At 46.7% G+C, this 20,355-nt stretch overlaps 1 protein-coding gene and 1 long non-coding RNA gene across 2 annotated transcripts; one reads left to right on the top strand and one right to left on the bottom strand.

Moving 5' to 3' along the window:
- Positions 1 to 755: 755 nt before the first annotated feature.
- Positions 756 to 2,115, bottom strand: LOC123180829 (uncharacterized). Its single transcript, XM_044592973.1, has one exon. It carries the CDS (start codon positions 1,656 to 1,658, stop codon positions 1,098 to 1,100), a length of 561 nt encoding a protein of 186 aa, XP_044448908.1. The 5' UTR covers positions 1,659 to 2,115; the 3' UTR covers positions 756 to 1,097.
- A 16,601-nt stretch (positions 2,116 to 18,716) lies between these two features.
- Positions 18,717 to 20,060, top strand: LOC123180833 (uncharacterized). The gene is made up of 3 exons (XR_006491277.1): positions 18,717 to 18,853; positions 19,159 to 19,247; positions 19,325 to 20,060. It is a non-coding gene; the product is annotated as an uncharacterized lncRNA (long non-coding RNA).
- The last annotated feature ends 295 nt before the right edge of the window (positions 20,061 to 20,355 follow it).

The raw sequence follows: 20,355 nt of genomic DNA on the forward strand, positions 1-20,355 counted from the left end.
TTGGCCCAGCGAGCCAAACTTAGATACAACCCACTATGATCAGCCTACTATGCACTATGTATATAGTATCATACATCAATATCATATGCATGATATTAGCTAGTATACGACACTTTCCAATGCGGGACTGATTCTAAACGACGAGCTAGCATTAAATAGGTCAATGTACAAAGGCAACAAGGTTGACTCCTTAACGAGAGTGTGACTCTTAATGAAGAGTTTGTTTGATTCCCCGTGCACATTGAGAATTATCCTACGTGGCAGAAATAAAAATCATCTCCATGTGCTTTTAGATGACCACAAACAAAATTAATACAAATACTTAATACTCTGCCATCTTCAAATCAATATCTCAAACATTTCTTTGGATCGCCATGGCAGTTCCTTGTACGGTGTCAAATCTTCTTCTTAATACAAATGACTCGCAAATCTCGTGCATCTTCTTGAAAACAAAAGGTTGAAACATGGAGATTTTGAAAAAAAAAATTGTTAACCTTGTCTAGTGATATGACCTAGTATCCTTGCGTACAAAACATTCTAAAACGTGTACGGCCAAAATTTCCTATCTTTGACTTCTGATACGTAGAAGTATATGTTTCTATTGATCTGGTAAAAGTAATACTAGTATAATTAAATCTCAAGATGATATGCCGGCTCAGTTTTTTGGAGATGCTCATAGGGGTAGGGTGTGCGTGTGTGCGTTCATAGGGATGAGTGTATGCGCGTGTATATGAGCGCTTGTGTCTGTACTGATGTTCAAAAAAGAAGGTAATATTCTTGTACTATTTCTTTTGGAAAGAAACAATAGGACAATGATATTGGCCCAAAATTCAAAGGTGAATTATTTCCCCCTTTCCCAGGAGATGTTTGCCATTTCGAATTTTAACATGTTTTTGTAGGAACAGGGATGAACAAACAAATGGCAAAGCTGACCTGATCCACATATGTATACGTTTTGAATTCTTCCACAAAGTCAGACTGTACAATCAATTCCTTGGTTTTCACCACATATATCCTTTCCAACTTCTGTTGAACTTGATGTCAAAAAATTCGAGAACAAAGAAGAAGAAGAAAAATGAGCTGCTAGTAAGTATATTTCAGCGTCTGCACAGGAGGTGATTCTCCTCGTGGATGGTCTCGAGGTTGGGCCGCCTGGAGCGCGCGCTGCTGAGCCGGTGCTTGAGCACGTCGATCTCCGCGGCCACCGCGTCGTCCACCATCTCGTCCAGCCGCGCCCTCGGCGACGGCGCCTCCTCCGCGGCCGGCACGAAGGTGATGGCCGGCTCTGGTGCAGCCGCCGTCGCCGCCGCGGCCCCGACCCCGACGGAGGACACCTTGGCGGAGCGGCGGGCCTCCCGCGTGGCCGCGGCGGCGAGGCGGGCCATGTCAGCTGCGGCCAGCTTCGTGCCGATGCGGTTCATGGGGAAGGTGGCGTAGACGACGCCCATCTCGAGGTCCTCGTCGGCGTGGAGCGCCTCGAGGCGGGTGCCGACGCGCGCGTGGCGCGTCTCGGCCACGAAGTGGCCCGGCGCGTCCATCATCAGCTCCGCCGCCGTGGCCGGCAGCGACACCCGCCGCACCACGCCGTCGGGGAGGATCACCCGCGCGCCCTTCCCACCCGGCGTCTTGGCCAGCGTGCATGACAGGTAGTTCCCCATGCCCGCTCGCGCGCCGCCGACAGAAGCTCCTCCAAGAACCGCGCGCGCTCGCACACCACACCAGAAGAAGCTGTTGCGCAAGGAGCCAAGCGGGGATGGAGGCCGAGCTAAAACAAGATCGCGCCGCGGAAGCAAAGCAGGTTGTAGAAGTGGCCGGGAACGCGATGGATGTTTGCGGTGGTTGGTTTGGGTTTGCGGCTTGCCGGCGACGCCGCGGCTTTATATAGCTACCGCGGGTCGCCTCGGCGGTGGCTAGCTAGCTTGGATTGGAAACGCGTGCGGAGGAAGGTGACGGCGAAGGCAAGTCAGCGGGAGGGAGGTGGGTGTCTCCTCCCGCCGCGGGGCGCGTGCTAGGGTGTGGATGATGGGGTCGGGTCGTCGGTCGGCCCGCGCGCGCGGTGGTGATCTGCGATGCGCGTGCGGCGTGGTGGGGACGGAGCTCCCCTGCTGGCTGGGTGTGGGTGGGTCGGAATGTTCGATGGAAAAATGGTGTCGCCCCGGCCGCGTCGTGGGTGGCCGCGGCTTTTATCCGTGGGCGCCCGTCTATTTCAGGCTGTCAACGACACCTTTTCTGGCTTCAGATTCAGACCCAACAGCCAAGAACTACAAACTGTATTTCCTAAATCCGGCGCTTGCATGGGTTTTTGTATGACTCTAGCAGTCTTTACACATTCTTTTTGTTGTCTTTGCACATCTAAGGGCGTCAGCGGCATTATTAGGGTGGGTTGATTTCAAAAGCATTTGTTCAGGTAAATCATTCAGATTACTTGTTGTGTCTTCCAGTGAGAAAGCGACGAATCGTTGTTGGGTCTTGCCTTGTTTTCTTCTTCTTTAGTAGTCGTGGACTGAAGAATGAGTGAGTATAGGAGCTCAAGATATTGCATGTCTTTTTGTTGGATGTCGTTTTCTTGGGCTGGGTTTGGCTTGTCAATATTCAAACATGTGACAGTCATTTCCGCACGCCTTAAACGAGCTCCCGCTGTCCAGCGCCGTGCTTGCCATTTAACCATTTAGGTCTCCTTTTATTTAGAGGAATTTCATAAAAATTATAGAGAATAGGATTTTTATAGGATTTTTTCCTTTAGAGCTTTTTGGTTCATAGGAATGGATTCCTATTTCTACATAGAATTGGTTCCTATCCTCCACATTTCATAGGAAAATAAAAAAGAGTCTAGACTCAATGGAAAAATTCCTTTGGTGTCAACCAAATGTCATCTTGTTTTTTATTCCTACTCATAAGATTTGAGATACATGTCATCTCATTTCCTACAAGATTCTTATTCCTATGATAATCCTATCTTATGAATCAAAAGAGGCCTTAGCCTGCGAAGCAGGTAATAGATTTGGTCTGGTCCGTGGCTGCTGATGTAGACACGCAGAACTAGGGGCAGCAGCGGGCAAGTTAAGATGTTTTCAGTTGCTGTTATTGATCTGATTGTACTGCTAAGTAGTAAGAGAATCATGGTTAGCCTAGCTAGCAGTACATGTGCTACTCGCAAACTATTCCATCTTTCTTGCGCAAACTCCACTCGTGTAGCAGTATAAAATAATCACAGTGGGTAATTCACCTACCGACATGAACTGAAACTCTACCCCTGTAAATTTCTCAATCTTTTCGCAAGGGGACTCCCAGCGTTGACGACTGCAGCTAGCAAGCCAGGTTCATTGTTCAGACTCCAGGCTCATTAAACAATGTATACAGGTAGTATAAAGCTAATCCTTGCGAAGATTGTTCTAACCAAAATCCTCCGCCATGTACAACGTACCACTCAGGGCATCTCCAGCCGTTGGCCTCAGGAGGAGCAAAAAATCGCCCTCTGGGAACGCACCGGCGCTAAACCACGCATTGGAAGCGTGATGCCCTCCAGTCACGGCCCCACACGGGTTTTTAAAATGTTTAAATTCGGCGCAAACACAACGCAAATACGGGCGAGTTCGTTTAAATTTAAACATATTTTATAAAAAAAATCTACCGCGGGCTACCCCCGCCGTCTTCCTCGCCGCCCGCCCACACGGTTCTACATGCCGAGGAGGCTGTAGAACCGCGTGTAGTCACCACCGTCGTCGTCGTCGTCGTCGTCGTTGTCGCCCCCACCTACGCCTCCGCCGTCCTTGCTGCATCCCTCCCCCGGTTGGCGCGGCGGGTTGAAGACGACGACACCGTCCTCGTCCTCGCGCCCACGTTTGCGGGCGGCGATCTCCTCTCGGGCCCGGCGCTGCCGGATCATCTCCTCGCGCAGGTAGTCGTCGCGCGACCACTGCATGGCGTCCTCGTCGGAGAAGCCGCGCCAGGCTATCTCCTCGTACTCCGGGGGGAGGCTGGACTGTTGGGGAACGTAGCAGAAATTCAAAATTTTCTACGCATCACCAAGATCAATCTATGGAGAGACTAGCAACGAGGGGAAGGAGAGTGCATCTACATACCCTTGTAGATCGCTAAGCGGAAGCGTTCATGAGAACGGGGTTGAAGGAGTCGTACTCGTCGTGATTCAAATCACGGAGATCCTAGTGCCGAACGGATGGCACTTCCGCGTTCAACACACGTACAGCCCGGTGATGTCTCCCATGCCTTGATCCAGCAAGGAGAGAGGGAGAGGTTGAGGAAGACTCCATCCAGCAGCAGCACAACGGCGTGGTGGTGGTGGAGGAGCGTGGCAATCCCGCAGGGCTTCGCTAAGCATCATGGGAGAGGAGGAGGAGGGAGAGGGGTAGGGCTGCACCAAGAGGAGAGGTTCTCATGTGTATAGCAGCCCCAAACCTCAACTATATATAAGGGTAAGGGGGGGCTGCGCCCCCTTTAGGGTTTCCCACCCCCAAGGGGTGCGGCCAGCCCTAGATGGGACTTGGAGGGGGCAGCCAAGAGGGGGAGAGAGGGGGCGCGCCCTAGGGTGGGCCTATAGGCCCATCTGCGCCTAGGGTTTCCCCTCTCCCCTCCTAGCTGCGCCTTGGGCAAGGGTGGGAGGCGCACCAGCCCACTCTGGGGCTCGTCCCTTTCCACTTTAGGCCCATGCAAGCCTCCGGGGCTGGTGGCCTCACTTGGTGGACCCCCCGGGACCCTCCCGGTGGTCCCGGTACATTACCGATAAACCCCGAAACTCTTCCGGTGTCCAAAACAGGACTTCCTATATATAAATCTTTACCTCCGAACCATTCCGAAACTCCTCGTGACGTCCGGGATCTCATCCGGGACTCCGAACAACATCCGGTAACCACATACAAACTTTCTTTATAACCCTAGCGTCATCGAACCTTAAGTGTGTAGACCCTACGGGTTCGGGAGACATGTAGACATGACCGAGACGTTCTCCGGTCAATAACCAACAGCGGGATCTGGATACCCATGTTGGCTCCCACATGTTCCACGATGATCTCATCGGATGAACCACGATGTCAAGGACTCAATCGATCCCGTATACAATTCCCTTTGTCTAGCGGTATTTTACTTGCCCGAGATTCGATCGTCGGTATACCGATACCTTGTTCAATCTCGTTACCGGCAAGTCTCTTTACTCGTTCCGTAACACATCATCCCGTGATCAACCCCTTGGTCACACTGTGCACATTATGATGATGTCCTACCGAGTGGGCCCAGAGATACCTCTCCGTTTACACGGAGTGACAAATCCCAGTCTCGATTCGTGCCAACCCAACAGACACTTTCGGAGATACCTGTAATGCACCTTTATAGCCACCCAGTTACGTTGTGACGTTTGATACACCCAAAGCATTCCTACGGTATCCAGGAGTTGCACAATCTCATGGTCTAAGGAAAAGATACTTGACATTAGAAAAGATTTAGCATACGAACTACACGATCTTTGTGCTAGGCTTAGGATTGGGTCTTGTCCATCACATCATTCTCCTAATGATGTGATCCCGTTATCAACGACATCCAATGTCCATAGCCAGGAAACCATGACTATCTGTTGATCACAACGAGCTAGTCAACTAGAGGCTCACTAGGGACATATTGTGGTCTATGTATTCATACGTGTATTACGATTTCCGGATAATACAGTTATAGCATGAATAAAAGACTATTATCATGAACAAAGAAATATAATAATAACACTTTTATTATTGCCTCTAGGGCATATTTCCAACAGTCTCCCACTTGCACTAGAGTCAATAATCTAGTTCACATCACCATGTGATTAACACTGACAGGTCACATCACCATGTGACCAACATCCAAAGAGTTTTGGGTTTGATCATGTTGCTTGTGAGAGAGGTTTTAGTCAACGGGTCTCAACCTTTCAGATCCGTGTGTGCTTTACAAATCTCTATGTCATCTCCTAGATGTAGCTACCACGTTCTATTTGGAGCCAGTCCAAATAACTGTTCCACTTGGAGCTATTCTAAATTGTTGCCCCATTGTACGTATCCGGTATCTCTACTTAGAGCTATCCGGATAGGTGTTTAAGCTTGCATCGACGTAACCTTTACGACGAACTCTTTTTCCACCTCCATAATCGAGAAAATTCCTTAGTCCACTAGTTACTAAGGATAACTTTGACCGCTGTCTGTGATCCATTCTTGGATCACTCTTGTACCCCTTGACTAACTCATGGCAAGGCACACTTCAGGTGCGGTACACAGCATAGCATACTGTAGAGCCTATGTCTTAAGCATAGGAGACGGCCTTCGTCCTTTCTCTCTATTCTGCCATGGTCGAGCTTTAAGTCTTAACTTCGTACCTTACAACTCAGGCAAGAACTTCTTCTTTGACTGATCCATCTTGAACACCTTCAAGATCATGTCAAGGTATGTGCTCATTTGAAAGTACCATTAAGCGTTTTGATCCATCCTTATAGATCTTGATGCTCAACGTTCAAGTAGCTTAATCCAGGTTTTCCATTGAAAAACACTTTTCAAATAACCCTATATGCTTTCCAGAAATCCTACGTCATTTCCGATCAACAACATGTTAACAACACATACTCATCGGAAAATCTATAGTGCTCCCACTCACTTCTTTGGAAAAACAAGTTTCTCATAAACTTTGTATACACCAAAATCTTTGATCATCTCATCAAAGCACACATTCCAACTCCGAGATGCTTACTCCAGTCCATGGAAGGATTGCTGGAGCTAGCATACCTTTTAGCATCCTTAGGATCGACAAAACCTTTCTGATTGTATTACATACAACCTTTCCTTACGAAACTGGTAAGGAAACTCGTTTTGACATCCATCTGCCAGATTTCATAAATGCAGCTAATGCTAACATGATTCCGACGGACTTAAGCATCGCTACGGATGAGAAAATCTCATCGTAGTCAACTCCTTGAACTTGTGAAAAACTCTTCGCCACAAGTCGAGCTTCATAGACGGTGACATCACCATCCACGTCCGTCTTCTTCTTAAAGATCCATTTATCTCAATGGCTTGCCGATCATCGGGCAAGTCCACCAAAGTCCATTCTTTGTTCTGATACATGGATCCTATCTCGGATTTCATGGCTCCTAACCATTTGTCGGAATTTGGGCCCACCATCGCTTCTCCATAGCCCGTAGGTTCATTGTTGTCTAGCAACATGACCTTTAAGACATGATCACCGTACCACTCTGAAGCAGTATGCGTCCTTGTCGTCCTATGAGGTTCGGTAGTGACTTGATCCGAAACTTCATGATCACTATCATAAGTTTCCGCTTCAATTGGTGTAGGTGCCACAGGAACAACTTCCTGTGCCCTGATACACACTAGTTGAAGTGATGGTTCAATAACCTCATCAAGTCTTCACCATCCTCCCACTCAACTTTTCGAGAGAAACCTTTCCTCGAGAAAGGACCCGATTCAAGAAACAATCCATATTGCTTTCGGATCTGAATTAGGAGGTATACCCAACTGTTTTGGGTGTCCTATGAAGATGCATTTTATCCGCTTTGGGTTCGAGCTTATCAACCTGAAACTCTTTCACATAAGCATCGCAGCCCGAAACCTTTAAGAAACGACTACTTAGGTTTCTCCAAACGGTGTCGTCTCAACGGAATTATGTGGTACCCTATTAAAATGAGTGTGGTTGTCTCTAATGCCTAACCCATGAACGATAGTGGTAATTCGATAAGAGAAATCATGGTACGCATCATATCCAATAGGGTGCAACTATGATGTTCGGACACACCATCACACTATGGTGTTCCAGGCGGTATTAATTGTGAAACAATTTCCACAATGTCTTAATTGTGTGCCAAAACTCGTAACTCAGATATTCATCTCTATGATCATATCATAGACATTCTATCCTCTTGGCACGAAGATCTTAAACTTCACTCTGAAATTACTTCAACCATTCAATAATTCAGACTTGTGTTTCATCAAGTAAATATACTCAACATCTACTCGAATCATCTGTGAAGTAAGAACATAACGATATTCACTGCATGCCTCAGCACTCATTGGACTGCACACATCAAAATGTGTTGCTTCCAACAAGTTGCTATCTTGTTCCATTTTACTGAAACCGAGGCTTTTCAGTCATCTTGCCTATGTGGTATGATTTGCATATCTCAAGTGATTCAAAATCAAGTGAGTCCAAACGATCCATCTGCATGGAGTTTCTTCATGCGTATACACCAATAGACATGGTTCGCATGTCTCAAACTTTTCAAAAACGAGTGAGTCCAAAGATCCATCAACATGGAGCTTCTTCATGCGTTTTATACCAATATGACTTACATGGCAGTGCCACAAGTAAGTGGTACTATCATTACTATCTTATATCTTTTGGCATGAAAATGTGTATCACTACGATCGAGATTCAATAAACCATTCCTTTAGGTGCAAGACCACTGAAGGTATTATTCACATAAATAGAGTAACCATTATTCTCCTTAAATGAATAACCGTATTGCGATAGACATAATCCAATCATGTCTATGCTCAACGCAAACACCAAATGACAATTATTCAGGTTTAATACTAATCTTGATGGTAGAGGGAGCGTGCGATGTTTGATCACATCAAACTTGGAAACACTTTCAACACATATCGTCAGCTCACCTTTAGCTAGTCTCCGTTTATTCCGTAGCTCTTTTATTTCGAGTTACTAACACTTAGCAACCGAACCGGTATCTAATACCCTGGTGCTACTAGGAGTACTAGTAAAGTACACATTAACATAATGTATATCCAATATACTTCTATCGACCTTGCCAGCCTTCTTATCTACCATGTATCTAGGGTAATTCTGCTCCAGTGGTTGTTCCCCTTATTTCAGAAGCACTCAGTCTCGGGTTTGGGTTCAATCTTGGGTTTCTTCACTAGAGCAGCAGCTGATTTGCCGTTTCATGAAGTATCCCTTCTTGCCCTTGCCCTTCTTGAAACTAGTGGTTTCACCAACCATCAACAATTGATGCTCCTTCTTGATTCCTACTTTCGTGGTGTCAAACATCGTGAATACCTCAAGGATCATCATATCTATCCTTGATGTGTTATAGTTCATCACGAAGCTCTAGCAGCTTGGTGGCAATGACTTTGGAGAAACATCACCATTTTATTGGAAGATCAACTCCCACTCGATTCAAGTGATTGTTGCACTCAGACAATCTGAGCACAAGCTCAACGATTGAGCTTTTCTCCCTTAGTTTGCAGGCTAAGAAAATCGTCGGAGGTCTCATACCTCTTGACGTGGGCACGAGCCTGAAATCCCAATTTCAGCCCTTGAAACATCTCATATGTTCTGCGATGTTTCGAAAACGTCTTTAGTGCCTCAACTCTAAACCGTTTAACTGAACTATCACGTAGTTATCAAAACGTGTATGTCCGATGTTCGCAACATCCACAAACGACGTTTGGGGTTCAGCACACTGAGCAGTGCATTAAGGACATAAGCTTTCTACTATCCGCATAATTGCTACTATCAACTTTCAACTATATTTTCTCTAGGAACATATCTAAAAAGTGGAACTAAAGCGCGAGCTTACGACATAATTTGCAAAGATCTTTTGACTATGTTCAGGATAATTAAGTTCATCTTATGAACACCCACTCAGATAGACATCCCTCTGGTCATCTAAGTGATTACATGATCCGAGTCAACTAGGCCGTGTCCGATCATCACGTGAGACGGACTAGTCATCATCGGTGAACATCTTCATGTTGATCGTATCTACCATACGACTCATGCTCGACCTTTCGGTCTCCGTGTTCCGAGGCCATGTCTGTACATGCTAGGCTCGTCAAGTTAACCCTAAGTGTTTTCGCTGTGTAAAACTGTCTTACACCCGTTGTATGTGAACGTAAGAATCCATCACACCCGATCATCACGTGGTGCTTAGAAGCGACGAACTGTAGCAACGGTGCACAGTTAGGGGAGAACACTTCTTGAAATTTTGTAAGGGATCATCTTATTTACTACCGTCGTCCTAAGTAAACAAGATGCATAAACATGATAAACATCACATGCAATCAAATAGTGACATGATATGGCCAATATCATTTTGCTCCTTTTGATCTCCATCTTCGGGGCTCCATGATCATCATCGTCACCGGCATGACACCATGATCTCCATCATCATGATCTCCATCATCGTGTCTTCATGAAGTTGTCTCGCCAACTATTACTTCTACTACTATGGCTACCGGTTAGCAATAAAGTAAAGTAATTACATGGCGTTGTTCAATGACACGCATGTCATACAATAAATAAAGACAACTCCTATGGCTCCTGCCAGTTGTCATACTCATCGACATGCAAGTCGTGAATCCTATTACAAGAACATGATCAATCTCATACATCACATATCATTCATCACATTCTTCTTGGCCATATCACATCACATAGTATACCCTGCAAAAACAAGTTAGATGTCCTCTAATTGTTGTTTGCATGTTTTACGTGGCTGCTATGGGTTTCTAGCAAGAACGTTTCTTACCTACGCAATACCACAACGTGATATGCCAATTGCTATTTACCTTTCATAAGGACCCTTTTCATCGAATCCGTTCCGACTAAAGTGGGAGAGACTGGCACCCGCTAGCCACCTTATGCACCAAGTGAATGTCAATCGGTGGAACCTGTCTCACGTAAGAGTACGTGTAAGGTCGGTCCGGGCCGCTTCATCCCACAATACCGTCGAAACAAGATTGGACTAGTAACGGTAAGCATATTGAACAACATCAACGCCCACAACTATTTTGTGTTCTACTCGTTCAAAGAATCTACGCAATAGACCTAGCTCATGATGCCACTGTTGGGGAACGTAGCAGAAATTCAAAATTTTCTACGCATCACCAAGATCAATCTATGGAGAGACTAGCAACGAGGGGAAGGAGAGTGCATCTACATACCCTTGTAGATCGCTAAGCGGAAGCGTTCATGAGAACGGGGTTGAAGGAGTCGTACTCGTCGTGATTCAAATCACCAGAGATCCTAGTGCCGAACGGACGGCACCTCCGCGTTCAACACACGTACAGCCCGGTGACGTCTCCCATGCCTTGATCCAGCAAGGAGAGAGGGAGAGGTTGAGGAAGACTCCATCCAGCAGCAGCACAACGGCGTGGTGGTGGTGGAGGAGCGTGGCAATCCCGCAGGGCTTCGCCAAGCACCATGGGAGAGGAGGAGGAGGGAGAGGGGTAGGGCTGCACCAAGAGGAGAGGTTCTCATGTGTATAGCAGCCCCAAACCTCTACTATATATAAGGGGAAGGGGGGGCTGCGCCCCCTTTAGGGTTTCCCACCCCCAAGGGGTGCGGCCAGCCCTAGATGGGACTTGGAGGGGGCGGCCAAGAGGGGGAGAGAGGGGGCGCGCCCTAGGGTGGGCCTATAGGCCCATATGCGCCTAGGGTTTCCCCTCTCCCCTCCTAGCTGCGCCTTGGGCAAGGGTGGGAGGCACACCAGCCCACTCTGGGGCTGGTCCCTTTCCACTTTAGGCCCATGCAAGCCTCCGGGGCTGGTGGCCCCACTTGGTGGACCGCCCGGGACCCTCCCAGTGGTCCCGGTACATTACCGATAAACCCCGAAACTCTTCCGGTGTCCAAAACAGGACTTCCCATATATAAATCTTTACCTCCAGACCATTCCGGAACTCCTCGTGACGTCCGGGATCTCATCCGGGACTCCGAACAACATTCGGTAACCACATACAAACTTTCTTTATAACCCTAGCGTCATCGAACCTTAAGTGTGTAGACCCTACGGGTTCGGGAGACATGTAGACATGACCGAGACGTTCTCCGGTCAATAACCAACAGCGGGATTTGGATACCCATGTTGGCTCCCACATGTTCCACGATGATCTCATCGGATGAACCACGATGTCAAGGACTCAATCGATCCCGTATACAATTCCCTTTGTCTAGCGGTATTTTACTTGCCCGAGATTCGATCGTCGGTATACCGATACCTTGTTCAATCTCGTTACCGGCAAGTCTCTTTACTCGTTCCGTAACACATCATCCCGTGATCAACCCCTTGGTCACACTGTGCACATTATGATGATGTCTTACCGAGTGGGCCCAGAGATACCTCTCCGTTTACACGGAGTGACAAATCCCAGTCTCGATTCGTGCCAACCCAACAGACACTTTCGGAGATACCTGTAATGCACCTTTATAGCCACCCAGTTACGTTGTGACGTTTGATACACCCAAAGCATTCCTACGGTATCCAGGAGTTGCACAATCTCATGGTCTAAGGAAAAGATACTTGACATTAGAAAAGCTTTAGCATACGAACTACACGATCTTTGTGCTAGGCTTAGGATTGGGTCTTGTCCATCACATCATTCTCCTAATGATGTGATCCCGTTATCAACGACATCCAATGTCCATAGCCAGGAAACCATGACTATCCGTTGATCACAACGAGCTAGTCAACTAGAGGCTCACTAGGGACATATTGTGGTCTATGTATTCACACGTGTATTACGATTTCCGGATAATACAGTTATAGCATGAATAAAAGACTATTATCATGAACAAAGAAATATAATAATAACACTTTTATTATTGCCTCTAGGGCATATTTCCAACATGGACTCCACCTTGGGCTCGACGAGGGCGCCGGAGCTGCGGGTACGCGCGCTGACAGACGTGTCCTAGGGCTCCGGCTTGACGGGGCGGAGGTGGAGGCAGGGAGAGCCACCGGACGAGGAGGAGGACACCCCAGTCTCCATGCGCCTCGGCGTCCAGGAGCTTCCCCGGCGGCGTGAGAAGGACGGGGGAGCGGGGTACTCAAGGCGCGACGTGTTGCCGCCCTCGATGTACTTGAGGAAGGACTCCAACGTGCGCCCGAGCACGCCCCACCACCGACGCCAGCTGGCGGCATTGAACCTGCCGGAGGGCACGACGCCGTTGGTGGCCTCGAGCTGCTCGCCGTGCCGGCGGCGGAAGTACGGCTCCCAGATTGGGCTGTCGGGGACGTACCGGGGCCCCTCCCTCGCCGCACGCGGCCGGGGCGAGCGGATGCGTGCGATCTCCGCACGCCGCGCCGCGCCGGTGGGTACCGGGGGCACCGGCACGCCGCCGGCGCTGATCCTCCACGCCCCGGCCACCCGCATGTCCGGCGGGACCGGGTACTCGGCCTCGAAAAGGAGGCGAGCCTCGTCCTCGTGCAGATGACGGCGCCCGAATCCGTTCGCTGCCGCGCCGTCGCCTAGGAAACGCTCGGCCATGCTTTCTCAACTGGTGACGGCGAGAGGAGGAAAGGGGGAGAAATGAGCGCGTCGTCGGTGGATGATCGGGCTGAGTCTCTCTGGCGCGCTTGCAGTCGGCTTTTATAGGCGGAGACGCCACGTGGTAGGCTTGGCCGGCGCGTTACGCGTGGCGTGATTGCGTGGCGGCCGAGGGACGCGTCACCCAGCCTTCACTGCGCCGCCTGTGAGGCATCAATGGAGGCTGACCGGCGCGGCAGCTTTGGCATTAATTCGCCGCGGGAAATGAGGCGATGAGGACGACGAAAGGGCGAGAAAAGAGTAGAGTCGCTGACGCGGCGGGCCCGCGGCTCTTCGCGCCAAAAACGATTCGCCCGGCGCCCCCAAGCGACCCCCAGCGCGCCGGGTTCAGGTTGGATCCGCCGGCGCCAATTTCGACCCGAACTGGCGAAAACTGGATTCTTGGGGCGCGACTGGACCGATTTTTTAACGCCGATGGGCGAAAAAATGCCTGGGGGGCCTTCTTGGAGGCGCGGCTGGAGATACCCTCACTCTATACATTATCAACTGCGGAGAAACGAAGACTATGCTCTGGTCTGAACCAAGCCGACAGGGACAGTATTGTTTGCAAAAGGAAAGGAAAAGAGAACGAGGTCAGTAACACTGACTAAGCCTTGGGTGATTAAATGCAAGTGCCAGTTGAACGATTGACCCGGGAAACGGGGCGAAAATTTCCACATGAGGCCCTTGATCTCGATCCAGCTAGATACTGTATCATTCTCTGGTTAAGAAAGTCGGCAGCGTCGACGAGGCAAACTGCCAGGAAATTAACACGAACATGGGATAAACACCGGTCTGCTGACACGATCGATATGCTCCACGGCCGTGTGGACCTTGTTGGATCGAGCTCACCGATGGATGGATCACGTCGGCCACTCCCTTATTTTACAGGCTTGTGGTATGCACATGTGGCGTCCGTGCGTGCACCGGGTTGCTGGTGGATCACTCGACCGGCCGGTGTACTTTTCGACGGTGGTCGCTTGACGCCTATGCCAACCGTGGTCTGAGCCAGCAGGAATGCGCGTTTGGCTTCACTGGAATGGAAATGGTTGACCTATGATGAACTGATTTATATTATTATTATTTGTATATATAAGGGGAGGTCAAAGTTTTGGTGCGATCGACCGGGCAACACGTCGTGCGCCGTTATCTCTCGGTACTGGTGTTTTTGTTACATACAGAACGTATATCATTCAACACCATGTGCGTATGTTGTGAGCGTGAAGATAATCCGTCCATGGCGCCGGTCCGTTTTAAATCTGGTGCTCGCACAGTTTTGTGTGACTCCAGTCTTCACACATTCTTCTTTTTGTTGAACTAGGGGAATCAACGATGCTAGAGCATCTCTAACTGATCTCTTATCATCTTTTTTTTTGCGGGAGAAACAGGCCCCCATTGATCCTTATTTGTCTAACACAATTTTTTGAGGAATTAAGTAAAAAAAATGGCTTCTCCTTTTCATTCTTAAGCGAAGAATCTCACTTCTCATGAAAATTTCTCCCCCCAAACAACTCCCTCTCGTCGTTGCCTCCTCTTCCTATCACCGCCATCCACTTTGCTACTACCACCGCAGGCCCCGATTCCGGTGGGAATGGATCTGTAGGACACCTCCGTAACCCCAGCTCGAATTGACCAACGCATCACCGGCCGCACGAAGGATGTGTCTCGGGACCAAAAAGTGGTGTGGGTCGCCGAGCCGTCAACAATGGCCGGCGACAAGGCCACGACAGCCGCATGACGACCGCCCGCCCTCCGCTTGGTCCGGCCGAAGGAAGGGAAGGCCCTCACCAAGACGACGACAACGATGACAGGGACGAAAAAGAAGAAGAAGAAGAAGAAGAAGAAGAAGAAGAAGAAGAACAAGAAGAAGAAGAAGAAGAAGAAGTCATTTCCACCTCCGGCACATTCGGCTGTCGTAACCACAACCGAGGGACATGAAAACCAAGTGGGCGTATGGAAGAGGAGGCGAAATGAGGGTGGGGAACTGTTACTCAGCTAGCGGTTAGTCGAGTATATTTAAGAGTCACGGCCCCCGCGAGTGGTCAATCTACTAACAGTTTTTGACGTTCGGTTAATTCCTGGTTAGAGAATTAAAATTTGATTTATCCTTCTCTGACACTTTATTGGGGATCGGTTAGAGATGTCCTTGGCTCAAGTCCGAACCAAACCAACATGGACAGTCTTGTGTGCAAAAAAAAAAGAAGAGTAAATCGGCTCGCTTTTGTGCTTGTAATCGTCGATAGGTGGTCTACGAAACCGGATGCAATTTTTATTATTTTGGTATTGTTGTGATTGAAGATAAATAAATCGAAAGTTTTCCAAAAAATCGCTGACTAAGGTTTCGGTGATTAGATGCACAAGTGCCGATTGAAGGACTGACCGGAAACAGCCCGAAAAATTCCACATGAGGCTCTCGATTTCGACCCAGCTAGCCATTTATCATACTTGTTAAAAATTTCACGAACATCGACGAGAGAAACTGCCAGGAAATTAACATGAACATGGGATAAACACCAGTCATCTGATGAGACCGGACACGATCGATATGCTCCACGGCCATGTGGACTTTGGAGCTAGTTCACCAATCGACCACGTCGGCTACTCCCATAATTTATCGGCTCGTAGTAGGTACATGTGGCGTCCGTGTGTCGGTACGAGCACCTGACTTGACCAACTGCTGGTGCAACGCTCTGACTTGCTCGGCCGGTGTACTTTTCGACACTTGTAGCTTGATCTGGAGGATGAACAGAGGGCCAGGTGGACCGCCACTTGATCTGGATCCAAGGTTTTTCTTCTTCTTTTTGAGCCTGAATCTAGATCCATGCTTTTTTTAACACAAATCTAGATCGGATTTGTTAGATAAGTGTGAGCCAATTTTTTTTCAAAAAGAGGGAACCACTAAGTGGTGGCTTAACGTTTTCTTTAAGTTGTCTAAAATATATCTTGTTGACCATCAGTGAGATGTCTGGACGCGTGATGCCGCAGTGTGCCACTCATAGGCCTTGTTTGTTTCAGGCTTTCAGCTTTGGGAGACAGCTTCGGACAGGGAAAAGTTGAAACGGAAACACACAACTATTTTAAAGCAGTTGTTGAATCACAACCCAAAGCTGACTCATGCTAACTTTAGCGTAACAGCCCAAAGCACATCTTGACGTACTTCACAGCCAAACATGTTTCCTTGTCACCTTGTCCTTGGTGTTTGGCCGTAATTATGTCATAACGGCCACCGCATCGACAACCTATCTCCCATTTCGCCCCCTCCTCCTAATGCAGGGCATTTTCACCAACTCACAGTCATTTCCACAGCTGCATCGCCAAACAACTAACTTTCTCCGCAACAGCTTCCTCGGCACAACAGCTTGGCGAGCATAGCAATTTTACGGCTTGATTTTTCAAAGCTGCATCCCAAACAAACAGGGCCTTAGTGGCATTTCTAAGTTACTAAAACTGTTAGTGGCGTTCCTTAGCAGTGTTCCACTAGTGAATTAATGGCAAAAAACTATTATATGTAGGATGACATTTTTTCCATGTTTTACATGACATTTTCTAATAAGAGCATAACATTTAAAAATATATTAGTAACATGGCATTTTAATATTAAGAGATGGCATTTTTAATATTGAGAGATGGCATTTTTATATTAAGAGATGGCATTTTTATGTTTAAGAGATAGCATTTTTATATTAGGAGATGCCATTTTTTGTTTTTAGATGTCATTTTTTGTTCATTAAGAGATGGAATTTTTAAAAAAATGTTAGTAACATGGCATTTAATATTAATAGATGGCATTTTTATATTTAAGAGATGGATTTTTATATTAGGAGATGACATTTTTTGTTTTTAGATGTTATTTTTTGTTCAACAGATGGCACTTTAAAAGATATTAGTAACATGGCATTTAATATTAAGAGATAACATTTTTATATTTAAGAGATGGCATTTTTATATTAGGAGATTTCTTTTTTGTTTTTAAATGTCATTTTTTGTTCAATAAGAGATGGCATTTTTAAAAACATTATTAGTAACATGGCATTTAATATGAAGAGATGACATTTTTATATTTAATATATGTCATTTTTTATATTTAGATAAGATTTTTTTGTTTTTAGATGGCATTTTTGGTTCATTAAGAAATGGAATTTTTTATATTTAAGAGATGGCATTTTTTATATTAAGAGGTGACATTTTTTGTTCATTAAGAGCTGACATTTTTTATATTTAAGAGATGGCATTTTTTGTTCATTGAGAGATGGCATTTCTTACATTTAAGACATGTCATTTTTTATATTAAGAGATGACATTTTCTGGTTTTTAGATTGCATTTTTATTCATTAAGAGATGGCATTTTTATTTATTAAGAAATGACATTTTAATTATTAAGATATAACATTTTTATTTATTAAGAGATGACATTTTAATTATTAAGAGATGTCGTTTTTATTTTTTTAAGAGATAACATTTTTAATTATTAAGAGATGCCATTTTTATTTTTTAAGAGATGGCATTTTTGCTCATTAAGAGATGGTACTTTTTTTTATCATGGCATGTTTTTCCTTTCTTTTGTTTATTAAGAGATGGCAATTTTTTCCTTTTTTTGCTTATTAAGAGAGCGCAGTCTTTTTTGTTCCTGACATTTTTATCCCGAGGATGGCAGTTTTAAAGTTTTTTAGCTTGGCATTTTTCATTTTTGTAGTTCATACAACCTTTTATAATCATACTCATTGTATTTTTATAAAATTAGAGAGATGCCATTTTTAATAGTCAACTTTATAGCCTACCTTACTATAGGATTGACTATAGTGAAATATTATAGATGACATGGCAACTTTATATAGATCGACTGGCTATTCCTCTCAGCTTCCTCCTTGTTTCGTTGGGCCCAATGATGGCAACGCGTGCTCCCATGTTGATGTCTTGGAGTCCGCGTAGCTGAACCCGATGTGGATCTAGAGGAGCAGTGCCCCGCTCTTTGGCAGCTTCTTTGTTGGCCTTCGACAGCGCTCCAGGTTTCCCTCTCTGCTTGTATCTGCTACTCGTACACCCAGGGGCGGAGCCCAATGGGCCTACCCTGATGCACAGGAATACGGGTCCAGTTTTTTATTACTGCTACTTATCAGCTCAAATGGCCATGTGCATCAGGTTGGGCCATGACCGGTGCATCAGGGCCCAAGTTTCCGGCCGCGTGGCCAGGCCGCACGTTCGTGTGTGTCGACCGATCCAATCGATTGGTCCGCTGTGCTTCTAAACCTGTACGCAACCGCACAGGTAGGATTCAACTAAAAAAAAGAAGTACGACTCTGCGCATATCATGGCGGGTACAGCGGCCAATCCCTGTAGATCCGTACGCAGCCACGCCCCACGTTCCTCAGTCCCCACGCAAATCGATCGATTTGTTTGCTCCGTTCCCCGGCACGCACCCAAGCACTCAGCCGGCAAGGCCGATCGACGGCGGCACACCGCAACACCCACGGCGACGCCACGACCAGTCGCATAGCCCAGGCGGGAGGCAGATGAAGATAGCATCGGACAACAATTCTGCCCCGGTAGCGCCCTCGTCTATCTATCTTTTGCTAAATGGTTTTTGCAACGATTATTCACAATTCTTGTGTGATTTGTATGAACTTGTAGTCAATTTAAATACGCAAGTTTTTGCAGAACCTAGGCACTAGCTAGCTAGGGTCATGTTGCCAGATTTCTGGCGTCTATGGCAGATTCAATGCTGACTGTAATCCTATCCTGAACATACTGAAACTCTCATGTATTGATCAAAAAATATATAGAATTATGATGTACTTTATTCGCTTAGGTTATTTCCACGTCCCATGTATATTTTTTTTTTCAAATGCAGGTATACTATGGGCAAGCTTCTTCTCAAGAGAAACCCATCATGATATCTGCTCCAAGAAACATAAGTTGTGGACAAAAATGTACTGAAAGGTAATGTAAATATATTTAATTACTTTCATTTGTACATTCCACTACGTTTTTCTTGAAAAATTTAAGTCATCATGTAGGCTATGGACCCGTGGTCTTTGATGACGACATGATGTATTTTTGAATTTGGAAATGCAGGACTCCATTTGCAAGTAATCCAGTCCTTTGTTTCATTATTGTAGTATAAGCATAATTGTTACCTTTTCGTATTTAAAGAATTGTCTTCTACTAAATCTAATAATCTAAACCAAAAGTTATAAAACATACTCTTATTTTTAAGTTGGAACATTATTGATTTAAAATTTATGCAATGTTAAAGGGATACTATTAAAGTGGTGCATCAGGGTAACTTTAGCTCCAGCTCCGCCCCTGCGTACACCTCGCCTTTTTTGTGCGCCCCCTTCCTCCTCTGCTTGTACCCGCTCTCAAAATCATGGAGGTTGCCACAGTAGAGGTGCAGGTTCTCGTCGTGCAAATGTATGGTGTCGTCGCAGACGGTGTTGAGGAAGTCCCGACCGTGGGACACGGCGACCAGCGTCTTTGTTGTTCCACCGCGAGCATAGGGTACTGCTCGTCGTGCACTGTATTTCTATTTGTTTTCAGGCCACTGAAGCTTACCTAGTCGGATGTCACGGGGTGATTGCTGAAATGGATTCATTTGAAGCTTGCGCGGGACCAATAGAGGCTTGGAACAGTGCGGCTCCACTTGTCATTCATTGATTGTCGAGGAACCTGTAACTTCTCCAGTTCTCCGAGGAGGCCCCGTTTTGGTCAGGCTAACCAAGTTGCTAATTGGATTTCCAGAAAATTTGGTCATCTTTGTGAACTGAAACTCCATCGGCATAAGTTTGGCCATCTTTGCCAACTGAAACTCGATCGGTGTGGCTGCAGCAGTCCAAGTTCAGTGTCCAGATTCCGCACCAATTAAACAAGGGACATTAAACAATGCCTACGTTATCAATAACAAAGCCTTGTAAAAGCAAAATACTCTGCAGGTAATATAGTGTACCTGCCACGAGGTGCGAACTCAACTGACAGGCACAGCGCCCCTTTAAATTTAAATTCAGAAGCACCGGCCAGGTGTCTGGCACACGCACTGACACGTGCCGGC

Source organism: Triticum aestivum, chromosome 1A, assembly GCF_018294505.1.
Source record: "Triticum aestivum cultivar Chinese Spring chromosome 1A, IWGSC CS RefSeq v2.1, whole genome shotgun sequence".
In the NCBI taxonomy this organism is placed as follows: Eukaryota; Viridiplantae; Streptophyta; class Magnoliopsida; order Poales; family Poaceae; genus Triticum; species Triticum aestivum.